Source organism: Hyperolius riggenbachi, chromosome 6, assembly GCF_040937935.1.
Source record: "Hyperolius riggenbachi isolate aHypRig1 chromosome 6, aHypRig1.pri, whole genome shotgun sequence".
NCBI classification, from domain to species: domain Eukaryota; kingdom Metazoa; phylum Chordata; class Amphibia; order Anura; family Hyperoliidae; genus Hyperolius; species Hyperolius riggenbachi.
The window spans coordinates 373,013,606-373,026,654 of NC_090651.1; the positions used below are offsets into that span (position 1 = coordinate 373,013,606).

General features: G+C 44.2%; 1 protein-coding gene across 1 annotated transcript in view; it reads right to left on the reverse strand.

Annotated features, from left to right (window-relative positions):
- The window catches only part of LOC137521947 (uncharacterized), a 52,386-nt gene that overhangs the window by 23,328 nt on the left and 16,009 nt on the right, over window positions 1–13,049 (reverse strand). The window contains exons 4-6 of the mRNA XM_068241903.1: window positions 9,847–9,954; window positions 6,274–6,321; window positions 2,348–2,449 (exon numbers count right to left, since the gene is read on the reverse strand). Coding sequence (XP_068098004.1) covers window positions 2,348–2,449; window positions 6,274–6,321; window positions 9,847–9,954 — 258 coding nt within the window. The remainder of the gene's footprint in view (window positions 1–2,347; window positions 2,450–6,273; window positions 6,322–9,846; window positions 9,955–13,049) is intronic.

The window sequence follows — 13,049 nt, forward strand, 5'->3', positions numbered from 1 at the left end:
TCAGATCGTTCTCAGCAATAATATATCACTATTAGCCGACAATACTTAAAGGAGTTATGTGGCATGTTCAAAAACAAACTGACACTTACCTGGGGCTTCTATCGGCCCCCTGTAGCTGTCATGTCCCACGCCATCCTCCTCCGATCCTGCGTTCCCAGCACCGGTCAATTATTCGTCTAACAAGACGAATAGTGCGCGCTCCCGCTCGGGTCTCTAAGTGCTTACTGCGCAGGAGCATTATGAGGTTTTCTCGTACTGCACCTGCGCAGTAAGCTTCCCGAGGCGCGAGCATGAGTGAGCACGAGCGCAGCCACAGTCGCGTTAGATGAGTAATTAGACTGGGACCGGTGGCGAGGAACGGAGGATCGTAGGAGGACGGCGCAGGACATGACAGCTACAGGGAAGCCCCAGGTGTCAGGTTTTTTTTTTTTTTTTTTTAACATGCCACAGAACCCCTTTAAAGAGACTCTGAAGTCTCCCTAAAAAGAGGGTTTTATTTTAAAAACCTCATTAACATTATAGTCCGACCTAAAACGCCGCATCCCCGCAGCTGAAAACCCCCTCGATAACCCCAAACTCACGGGAGTACAGGGCAGGCAAAATCCACAACTTTCTTGGTCGTGGATTTTGCTGCCGCCTCTATGCGCGTCAATTAGCGCGCATCTCCGCCTCTCCCCCGCCCCTCTCAGTGAAGGAAGACTGAGAGGGGCGGGGGAGAGGTGGCGATCCGCGCTGATTGACGCGCATAGAGGCAGAACTGCGCTGCATCTATGCGGAAGTTGCCTCCGTGTACCCCCGTGAGTTTGGGGTGATCGAGGGGTTTTTTTTTAGCCGTGGTTCTGCCGCATTTTAGGTCGGACTATAATGTTAATGAGGTTTTTAAACTAAAAATATCATTATAGGGAGACTTCAGAGTCACTTTAAAGTGAACTAGAGATGAAGCATCCTCATGTATTTTACCATATATATCAGTGGGAACATTAGATAAAACACCTACCCTGCTCTTTGTTTCATTATTTACTGTTCAGATAGCTTCTTATCAGCCCTGATAAAATCCCAGACTGAGCATTCAGTCTGGCTTTGCTATAATGACTCAGCGATAATGAATCCTGAGCAGAGCCACAAGGGGGCAGGCTTGGGCTTGAAAAGACAGCACAGAAGACAGACTCAGCTATAAAGATTCCTGAACAAAGCCAGACTGAATGCTCAGTCAGGGATTTTATCAGGGTTGATAAGAAGAAATCTGAACAGTAAATAATGAAACAGAGAACAGGGGAGGTGTTTTCTCTAATGTTCCCACTGATCTATATGGTAAAATACATGAGGGTGCTTCATCTCTGGTTCCCTTTAAAGGGAACCCAAACTGAGAAGGATATGATTTTTTTCCTTTTAAAATAATACCAGTTGCCCAACTCTCCTGCTGATCCTGTGTCTCTAATACTTTTAGCCACAGCCCCTCAACAAGCATGCAGATCAGGTGCTCTGACTCAAGTCAGACTGGATTAGCTGCATGCTTGTTTCTGGTGTGATTCAGCCACGTCTGCAGCCAAAAAGATCAGCAAAGCTGCCAGGCAACTGGTATTGTTCAAGTGACAATAGAATGTATGTAGTAGTAGTCAGTAGGATTCCATTAATCAGTCCTTCTGAATTTATATAAAACAATAGTAAAAATTATCAATTAAAAACTTCACTGATTTTAAAATCAATTCTTATGCAGCAATCAGTGAATTAATAGACCACAACCAGTTAATAGACAATAACAATAATAGGCTTAGCATAAATAAACAATATGCAGCGATTATCAGTTAAAGAGACACTGAAGCGAAAAAAAAATATGATATAATGAATTGCTTGTGTACTATGAATAATTACTAGAAGATTAGCAGCAAAGAAAATATTCTCATACTTTTATTTTCAGGTATATAGTGTTTTTTCTAACATTGCATTATTGTATAATATGTGCAGATTACACAACACTCAGCATTCAAAATGATTCTTTCAGAGCAGTCTGTGAAGTAATGACCTCTCCTCTAGCAGAGAAAAAGTAAACAGTTCACTTACAGTTGAGATAATAAAAGTCAGATAACAGCCCTCTCCACGACTAACTTAGTCAGAGAGCTTAATGGCTTTTTTTGCATAGAGATAACAACTGGAGTTTCTTAACTCTTCCTGTACTGGAAACAATTAGACTGATGTATCTGATCTTAATGTTTTATTTCTTAGCTGTACTACACATACTAATCATAATATCATAATTTTTTTTTCGCTTCAGTGTCTCTTTAAATAGTTCAATATGTATTAACACTCTATAAATAAAGTTCTTAAAATAAAAATAGTTGTCTCTTACTGAGCTCAAGAGGAGGTGAATACGTAGGAATCCCAATGGGAGGTCGAGGTCGAGGGCGATGCCACACACTGGCTGGCCCTTCAGCGGGTGGCCGACGTTCATCTGCTCATCACCAAAAAAAGTTCACAATCAGACAGCTATGAATTTTCTATAAATCAATTTAAACTAGGATCAGCATGAAGTTCTCTTTCTCCATTTTCTCCATATAATTATACTTCAACTGATCAATAATGTAAACATTACTTGAACTATGATTTTTTATGTTTTTCTTTGAAATGTTTAGGCGTTGAATGATCGACGTCCACGGGGGCATCCCAACAATGTAAGTTACAAAAGTGCTGTTATTGTTAAAGGAGAACTGTAGTGAGAGGTCTATGGAGGCTGCCATATTGATTTCCTTTTAAGCTATACCAGTTGCCTGGCAGCCCTGCTGATCTATTTGGCTGCAGTAGTGTGAATCACACCAGAAACAAGCATGCAGCTAATCTTGTCAGATCTTACAAAAATGTCAAACACCAGATCTGCTGCATGCTTGTTCAGGGTCTAGGGCTAAAAGTATTGGAGGCAGAGGATCTGCAGGATAGCCAGGTAACTGGTATTGCTTAAAAGGAAATCAATATGGTAGCCTCCATATACCTTTCACTACAGTTCTCCTTTAAAAAAAAAAAAAAGTAGTTTTATTTTGTATCAGCTGATGACCTGGCGTTGCCCGGGTATGTATTTGGCTGCTATTGGCCTAGCCAACTTTTTCTAACCCTAACACACAAACAATTGACCAAGTTTGTGAGCTTTGGGGTCCTTGGCATAAATAATTTATTTTCCCATTGAAATGAAACAAATCTGTTTGGCTGTTTGTGGCTCTGTCCCCTCTTCTGAATTAGAACCCCAGTCACCCAATGACCAACTGTACCATGTTTGAGTCTTGCGCCATTATCAGTGCAAGGATGGCAGCAATTTAAATATTCTAAAATATTCTCTTTGAAAATCAATAGGTGATTTTTCATTGGCTTTTGTAGGCTCCACCCACTTTCCTGAATATTAATCTCCGTCACCCACTGGCATTAACAGTGTAAGAATGGCTGCAGTTTAAATTTTCCCAGTGAAATTTGTATTTGGCTCTGCCCACTTTTTGTAACCTTGACACACAGTCACTCAATGAAGTTTGTGAACTTTCAGGTTCCTGGCATCAAAATTGTGAGAATGGAAGCAGTTTATCCAGCATAAGGATGTGATTTGCCCTTTGTGGCTCCGCCCCCCCTTAGTAAATTTTAATCCCAGTCACTTAATGATTAACTGCAGCAGGTTTGAGGCCTGCCCTATGCCATTAACAGTGGAAGAATGGGAGCAGTTTAAATATTCTCCTTATACAATACAATACAATAACATTTGTAAAGCGCTTTTCTCCCATAGGGCTCAAAGCGCATAGTTGTGTCTCAGATTAATACAGGGTTGCAGGCTGGGTTGTGTTACAGAGGAGATAGTCAGATGTTCATGAATGCCAGACTAAAGAGGTAGGTTTTCAGTTTAGACTTAAATGCTTCCAGGGATGGAGCTGTTCTGATTGGGTGTGGCAGGGAGTTCCAAAGTGTAGGGGCAGCATGACAAAAGGCTCTGTCTCCAAAGGTTTTGAGGTGGACTCTGGGGGTGACCATGGTGTTGCGTCCTTTTGATCTAAGATTGGGGGGGGGGGGGGTGATGCAGTTGCAACAAGTCCTTCAGGTATCCAGGGCCCAGATTGTGCAAGGATTTGAATGTCAGTAAGCCAATCTTAAACAGAATTCTCCATTTTATCGGTAGCCAGTGGAGTGAGCTCAGGGTTGGTGTTATGTGGCAATGGCGGGGTTGGCTCGTTAACAGCCTTGCGGCGGCGTTCTGTTCTAATTGCCGGCGGCGTAAGTCTTTCTTATGCAGGCCTGTGTAGAGGGCGTTGCAGTAGTCTAACCTTGATGTGACGAAGGCATGAACTAGGGTTGGAAGATCCTCTGAAGGAATTAGGTGTTTAATCTTTGCAATATTCCTTAGATGAAAGAAGGAATGTTTCACAGCAGCTGAGATTTGATTCCTGAAGCTTAATTTCCTATCAATCAGTACTCCCAGGCTGCGCACACAGTCTGAGTTTTTCAGGTCTGAGCTCCTTGAAAATAAGTAGGTGAGCTTTGATTGGCTGCTGTAGGCTCCACCTAGTTTTCTAATATTAATTATAGTGTACCGAACACCGGGTCCCGGCTTGATGACGTCATCAAGCCGGGACCCGGATGTTCTGCATCACAGGGCTGCATGCACCGCGGTGAATCTGAGCTGGGGCTGAAGGATGATCGCAGGAACCAGGTAAGGTGAGACATTCTGCTTGCAGGGGCATTTTGTTATCGATCTGGCCACGGAGGGGGAGAGATGAAGGATCACTGCTGTAGCAAACATCGTTCATCTGCGGGGGGGGGGGTCACTAATTGGCTACAAGGGAACATGTTCTCTTTCACCAATTAGTAATGCAGCTGACAGAGCTGGAGGGTGCGCTCTGAAGCGCACCCGATCATGCACAGCAGGGCTGCATGCAAGTCAGTATATCTACGTCATTGTGGCTTGGAGGGTGCCACAAATGACGTAGATGTACTGTAGCAGTGGACAAAGTGGTTAATATCTATCTATTTCATTCTATACAATAACCTTTGGGGCGGATTGCCACGCAGTGGGCAACACAGGAGGAGTAATGTATAAATGTACAAATGAGGGTACAATTACACAATGGGGGGGGCAATGGCAAGGCAACGCACACAGCCGATTGCCAAGAGATTTCATGCTGACATCGGTCAGGAATTGGCATGCAGTCTATGGGCAGCCAACAGATCTCTTTGTGATCTGATTCGATCAGAGAGAGATTTGCTTCTTGGTCGATTCTGCCCATCACCGCTAGATGTACGGCCACCTTTACATTTGCATAAGTGTAGGTTGAGCAGCTGCAGCTTGGAAGTGTAAATGATCAGAGATTTTGGGAAGTCATTTTCAAATTTAATTTTGATTTTGTGTTTCAAGCGTTTATTATACTCAAAATGTATACTAGAGCCTTGCTTGACACATTTTGGTAAGTTACGGAAAAAAGGTTGTGGAAATTAGTTGGATCACTTTTTGCACAGAAATATAGCAGAAACTGAACGCCAGGGAGGTTTATAGACAAAGCAATCATATGTTCAGCAGCAATGCACAGTGATATTGATAACCAGTGTTGTTTGCACATTTTCACAAAGTCATTTTCGTATTGAAAATGGAATCTGCAATTTTGGTAAAAAAAGCCAAACATTTTTTATTTTTACCACAAAAACTAGTTTTTTATTGTAAATGTAATTTTAGCGTGAGTACATGAAAAATTGTTTAGTTTCAGCACAAAAAATTATAAAAAAATGTTGAAAAATCACAAACTTATTACAAAATGATTTTTGATGGCATTTTCACTTAGAAGTCAAATTTAACATTATTTTTGCGAAAATGGATGCAAAAAGAATATCGTCATGTTCACTCATCGCTGCTGATAACTAGTTCCGTAAGTATTAAAGCCAATGTGTACCGATTAAAAAAAAGAAAAGTCAGATACTTACCTAAGGAGAGGGAAGGCTCGGTCCTAATGAGCCTTCCCTCTCCTCTCCCGGTGCCCGGTCCCACTCACGATCCCCCGTTGCAGTATTCGATCAGTATGCGCGAGTGTCCACTATGACGTACTCGCGCGGGCCTATGACGCACTCGCGCGTGCGCAGTCTTCCAAAGTCCCCCGCGGCGGGGGATTTGAACGGAGGATCCACCTGGCACCGGGAGAGGAGAGGGAAGGCTCATTAGGACCGAGCCTTCCCTCTCCTTACGTGAGTATCTGACTTTTCTTTTTTTTAAATCGGTAACCATTCACTTTAACACCCTATAAATAGAGTTCTTAGTCTTACCTGTCCTACCATGAGGTCCATAATTACTCCTCCTGTCCTCTTCCGAACCTTCATAATCATAACCAAAAAGTTCACAGTTAGACGTATATATAAAAAATCTATAAAACAATTTAAACTAAACTCATTTTGGAAACCTGAGTGTTTATAAAACCTAAGCATTTAAACTCACCTGGGGCTTCCTCCAGCCCCCTGTAGGCTGTGTGCTCCCTCGTTGTCTTCCTGAGGTGCCCCATTCTTCTGCAGTCTTCTCTGGTAATTTCCCCAGTTGCCGTCAGTCATGCTCCACCTGTGATGCTTGGTGAGTAACGGTGCCAGGGATCTCCATCCGATCACGCTTCCTTGGCTGGAAGCGTTCTGCCTCTGCAAAGTTATATTCTTAAAGAACTGTGCAGTCTGGTGGTGCAGTGTTAAGTACACTTTAAAGTTACATAGTTATTTGGGTTGGAAAAAGACATACGTCCATCAAGTTCAACCAGAAGTGTACCGGTTATGTGGCCCCCACCATAAAATATACATATCTGGGGATTCCTTCAGCCCCCTCGAGCCTGATTGCTCCCATGCCATTCTCTTCTTGCTTTCTGTTCGCCCACAACTGGCCCCGAAAAATCCTACTGTCGGGGCCAATTGGCGCAGCCGCAGTCCGGCAGGCTCGCTCCCTTTTCTCGCTCCCGTCGCTGGGAGCGCAGAACATTTAAGGTTATGTGAACACGGAGGGAGCGTGCGGCCCGGGCCTCACATGCACGGTTGGCCCCGAACCAGAGGACTTTCCAAGGCCATTTACAGAGCAAGAAGAGGATGCTGTGGGAGAGATCAGACCGGAGGGGGCTGAAGGAATCCCCAGATATGTACATTTTATGGCGGGGGCCTATCTCAGGTTCACTTAAAGGGATATTTAAGCCACTGTAAAAAAAATCAGTTTTACTTTCCTGGGGCTTTTGCCAGCCCCCTGCAGCCGTCCTGTGCCCTCGCAATCACTTACAGAGGCTCCGGTATCCCACCACCAGTTAGTTTTGGCTTCAGTGACAGGTCCAGGGCTGGATTTACCATAAGGCACTGTAGGCATGTGTCTACAGGCGCCTTATGATGGAAAGGTGGCTTTCTCCCCTACATGAGCGCTGCCTTCCCTCCTTCCTTATGTAGAGTCCTGAGAGAGTGTAAATGAGAGGTTACTCAGCCTGCTCTCAGCATTCCACTGACAAGATCCCCCTTCAGTCAGGGGGCTTCTATCTACTTAATATTGATGGTACTTTTAGCTACCTAATGCTAAGGGGCACCTGTAGCCACCTATGATGGGTAAGGGAGTGAGCTGGGCCAGCCAGGACACTTGCGCTGCAATTCGGAGGGGGGTTTATGGGATCTGTGCCTATAGGCTCCTGTGAGGTAACTCCAGGCCTGGACAGGCCCGATAGGCCCGGCCATGTGTATCCTTCTTCACATTCCAGTGCGGAATAGCGTCCAGCGCTGGACATTATTGCAGATACACAGGACACTATTGCGCACTTGAACACGAAGAAGGATTTTAAAACAATATAAAAATTATGTATGCTATTCGGATAAGGATCTAAAGCACTACATGGTACGTGTTCTCACCACTGCTGTGTAAACCTGTATTGATAATATCAATTTTGCATTATGATTTTGCATTGTAAATTGCGAATTCCGATACAAACCTATGTCTAAGCATAATTTGTGCTCTCGTCTGTAATGCAGAGTCGCATCTTCTGTCCACTGCCTGGAACTCCTTCCTACCTCTTCTGTCCCAGGGTCTGGAGCTACTCAGTGCCTTATAAGCCATAACCAGACGCTATGCAGACTGGGATATGTAGTTCCAAATTCCTGTATTGGTCTGACCTGCTTCCTAGAACGCGTCAGATCGCTCTCAGCAATAATAACAAACAAACACAGAACATTTATATTGCGCTTTTCTCCTGACGGACTCAAAGCGCCAGAGCTGCAGCCACTAGGACGCGCTCTATAGGCCGTAGCAGTGTTAGGGAGTCTTGCCCAAGGTCTCCTACTGAATAGGTGCTGGCTTACTGAACAGACAGAGCCGAGATTCAAACCCTGATCTCCTGTGTCAGAGGCAGTGCCCTTAACCATTACACTATCCAGCCACCACATATATCACTATTAGCCGACAATACTTAAAGAGAATCTGTACTCTAAATTTTTTACAGCAAAAAGCATACCATTCTATTCATTATTTTCTCCTGGGCCCCTCTGTGCTGTTTCTGCCACTCTCTGCTGCAATCCTGGCTTGTAATTGCCAGTTTTAGGTAATGTTTACAAACAAACTATCCAGCTTGTGATAGGCTCACATAAGCAGAGTGTGTGAGTCATACAGAGCCTGCAGGGGGCCTGGAGGGGGTGTGTATAGCTTCTACCAATCACAAGCAGCCCTGCACATTCCACACATTCCAGCCTCTGCCGACAGAGCCGACACAAGAGAAAACATTAGATCATATAACAGAGATAACACAGCCACTGTGCAATTAGGAAAGGCAGCAGTAAGCCAGAGCACATTAGAACAGGCAAAGGAACTTATAGGATAGAATAACTAAGGCTGAAAATTTTGTTACAGAGTCTCTTTAAAGGGGTTCTGTGGCATGTTAAAAAAACAAACAGACACTTACCTGGGGCTTCTATCAGCCCCCTGCAGCTGTCATGTCCCACGCCGTCTTCCTACGATCCTCCGTTCCACAAGATGAATAGTGCGCGCTCCCGCTCGGGTCTCCGGGTGCTTACTGCGCAGGAGCATTATGAGATTTTCTCGTACTGCACCTGCGCAGTAAGCTTCCCGAGGCGTGAGCATGAGCAAGCAAAAGCGCAGCCACAGTCGCGTTACATGAGTAATTCGACCGGGACCAGTGGCGGGTAACGGAGGATCGTAGTAGGTCGGCATGGGACATGAAAGCTACTGGGGACCGATAGAAGCTCCAGGTGTCAGTTTGTTTGTTTTTTTTTTTTTAACATGCCACAGAACCCCTTTAAAGGAAACCTAAACTGAGAAGGATATGGATTTTTCTTTTTAAAATAATACCAGTGGCCTGACTCTCCTGCTGATCCTGTGTCTCTAATACTTTTAGCCACAGCCCCTCAACAAGCATGCAGATCAGGTTCTCTGACTGAAGTCAGACTAGATTAGCTGCATGCTTGTTTCAGGGGTGTGATTCAGCCACTTCTGCAGCCAAAAAGATTAGCAGGACTGCCAGGCAACTGGCATTGTTTAAAAGGAAACATCCATATTCCTCTCAGTTTAGGTGCACATTAAATATAAAGTGCAGAGTGACATTAGAATATACATAGAAGTAGTCAATAGGATTCCGTTAATCAGTCCTTCTGAATTTATATAAAACAATAGTAAAAATGATCAGTTAAAAACGTCACTGAATTTAGAATCAAGTCTTATGCAGCAATCAGTGAATTAATAGACCACAACCAGCCAATTAATAGACAATAACAATAACAGGCTCAGCATAAATTAACAATATGCAGCGATTATCCGTTTATCAGCTCAATATGTATTAACATTCTATAAATAAAGTTCTTAAAATAGAAATAGTTGTCTCTTACTTGGCTCAAGAGGAGGTGAAAACGTAGGAATCCTAATGATAGGTTGATGCCGCTCATAGGGTTGCCAGTCGCGGCGGAGTGGCCGTTCGGGGTCTGGCCAACGTCCATCTGCTCATCACCAAAAAAAGTTCACAATCAGACACCTATGAATTATCTATAAATCAATTCTAACTAGAATCAGCATAAAGTTCTCTTTCTCTATTTTGTTTTCCATTAAATTATGCTTCAACGGATCAATAATGTAAACTTTACTTGAACTATGATCTTTTGTGTTTTTCTTTGAAATGTTTAGGTGTAGAATGATCAACGCCCATATTTAAAAAAAAAAATAAAGTTTTATTTTGTATTCCTGACCAATTTTTTTATTCTGGAATGTTTTACATTTTCTTGGGCGGTATTGGCACAGGATGGCGGCAAGGGCTGGTAGAAGCTTCAGGTAAGTGAAACTCATTTTTGTGGGGGGTTTAGGTTATCTTTAAAAAGGTGTTTGTGCAGGGGGAGGGGTAAGTGTAGGCACCATCAGGGGGTGTGATTAGGGTTAGGCAACACTGGGGGGGTTAGGGTAAAGCACCACCGAGGGGGTGGTCAAGGTTAGGAACCACCGGGGTGTGGTTAGGGTTAGGCACCACTGGGAGGGTTAGTGTGAGGATCCGCTCGGCTGCCTGCGCAGGCAGGCAGCTTTTTGACCACTGTTCAGGTCTGCATTCTGCAGGTCTCTGGAAGAGAGACCTTTTGTCAGTTTTGCAGCTTGCTGCTGAGGAATTTGCATACGTTTGTCATGCAGATTGCCTAGCCACATCCTTTGTAGGCTTGCTCTATATATACCATGTGATATCACAGACCTGGGGTGGTCATAAGGTTTAGTCCTGTGAAACACTCCTGGAGTGTCAGCCTTGCTCATTGTTTGAAGATTAGCCTAGAGTAATTCCTGGGACTGCACTAGGCAGGTTCCCTAGTGCAGTTAGGATTGCATATCTGTTTTGTTTGTCTGTTGCGATTGTCCTGTCCCAGCGGTGGTCAACAGGAGGTCGTTCTGATCTTTGTTTTTGGAGTATAGCTGGAGCAGCGGTTGCTACCAGCTATCTCATCTGATCTGTCTTGCCTGGATCACACTCGCCTTGCGCTAGTGCTGTGGATCCTTCTGTTCTGTCTTCCTGGATCGCACTAGCCTCTTGCGCTAGTGCTGTGGATCCTATCTCTCACTTATTCCTGTTTTTGTGTATCTGTCTTGTCTGCTACGAACGCTTGCTGGAGGCTCGGTGAGGTAACCGTTAAGCAAACGCTCGCGTCCTCTGTTTCATGTTTGTCTGTCGGTGGTTAGTTAGGCGTGCTTGTCTCTGTTGTGCTTAACACGCGGGGACTGTGCATAAATGTGTGCACTGTTGCGAATGAGTGCTGTGTTCGCGTTTAGTTAGCATTTGTTATTTTCCTTATCTTCTCATTGTATGGTTTGCTGTGCCTTTGCTACTCTCGTGCTCTGCCTTGCTGTAGCCTTGTGTCACCTCTGACAATCGCCTCTCTCGCGATTGCGTTCCTACTTCATATCTGCTGTTGTGTGTGCACCGTCGCGGGTTGGCGACTAGATTGGGGCACATACATACATTCTGTCCCTGTGCTCATTCTCTTCCGCAATCGCTTCTATTGCGATTGCGTTCTCACTTGGTTTCTTCTGTTGTGTGTCCACTGTCGCAGGTTGGCGGCTAGGTTGGTGGACATACATACATTCCTCATCTGTGCTTATTCGGTCTTGTGTCGCTGTTAGCAATCGCCATCTCTGGCGACTGCCTTCTCACTTTATCTTCATGGTTGTGTGTTCATCGTCGCAGGGTGGCGACTAGTTTGGTGGACACACATACCCTCTGTCGCTTTGATCTCTCTCTTTCAGGGCTATCTTGCCCTGTGTTTCTTCCCTTCGTACAATTCCTGTCTGGCGTCTGTGGCAGGGCAGAGGAGCTGTTCCTCTGCACTCCACAGCTCCACCTGTCGACAGGAATTTCCCTCTACAGGTGCATTGCACCTTTTGCTGGGTTCCCTCAAATTATACGCTTGTGGAGGATTTCCGCAGTGTCAGCGCACGTCTTGTGCGCTGATCACGGAGAGAATTCCACAATCGATACAGTATGACCATCCAAACCGAAATTCCCAGTGTAGAAGGAATTTCCGATTTGTACGATTTGGTCAAATATGGGTCCTGTGTCTTTAAGAGGTTTAAGATACTGGACTCTGAAACCAGAGATGAGTTTGTTCCTGCAGTGCATGATGCTGATCAGATTAGGTTATGCAATATTTCTGTGTCATTACCATATGTTAATGAATTGGTGCTTGCAGGCCAATCTGCTGATTTGGCTTGTCAGCCAAAAGATTGGTTGCCCATAGCAACCACAAATAAAGAGGTTATTTCTGTCAAGTCAGAAATGTGCAAAACCATTCAGTATGATAATGATGTTTACAATGATGTTGCTCAGTGATCCAAAAGTAATGATAAAAATCCCGCTGCACCAGATGGTAGGGTGAAGTGAAAAAATCTTTATTCTGTTATTCCATGTCAGCGTTACAGATAAAAGCTCACGCGTATCGGAGCAAAAGATGGCTCCTTTATCATAGCTATGATTAAGGAGCCATCTGTTGCTCCGATACGCGTGAGCTTTTATCTGTAACGCTGACATGGAATAACAGAAAAAAGATTTTTTCACTTCACCCTACCATCTGGTGCAGCGGGATTTTTATCATTACTTTTGGATCATTTGGCCTTGAACTTCCCTGCTCCCATTTGGGACTATACGTGAGTGTAGCAGTCTCTCTTTTCTATGTACTGTTGATGTTGCTCAGTCTCCGGGTTTTTTGCCCCAATCCAAAGCTTATGTGGATCCTATTATAGGTAGGATCGCACACTATATTAAAGCAGTTAAAAAATCTGTTCTTGTTCCTGAACTCCACCCATATGGAGATTATCTGGATACTGGCTTGTTTGAACCTCCATTTGCCTCATGGGACATTGGGGCCTTGATGGAGGAATTTGATTTTGATTGGAAAGCCTTTTGCGATTTGTACATTGCAAAAAGCGAAGATGTCTTGAATGATTGTCTCGATTCTATGTACCTTTTGATTGATTCCGATGAATGTGACGAGGGTGATGTGGATCTGGTGATTTATGTATGGCAGACGATTTTGGATGAGTTGCACACACACCAATCAATTGATTC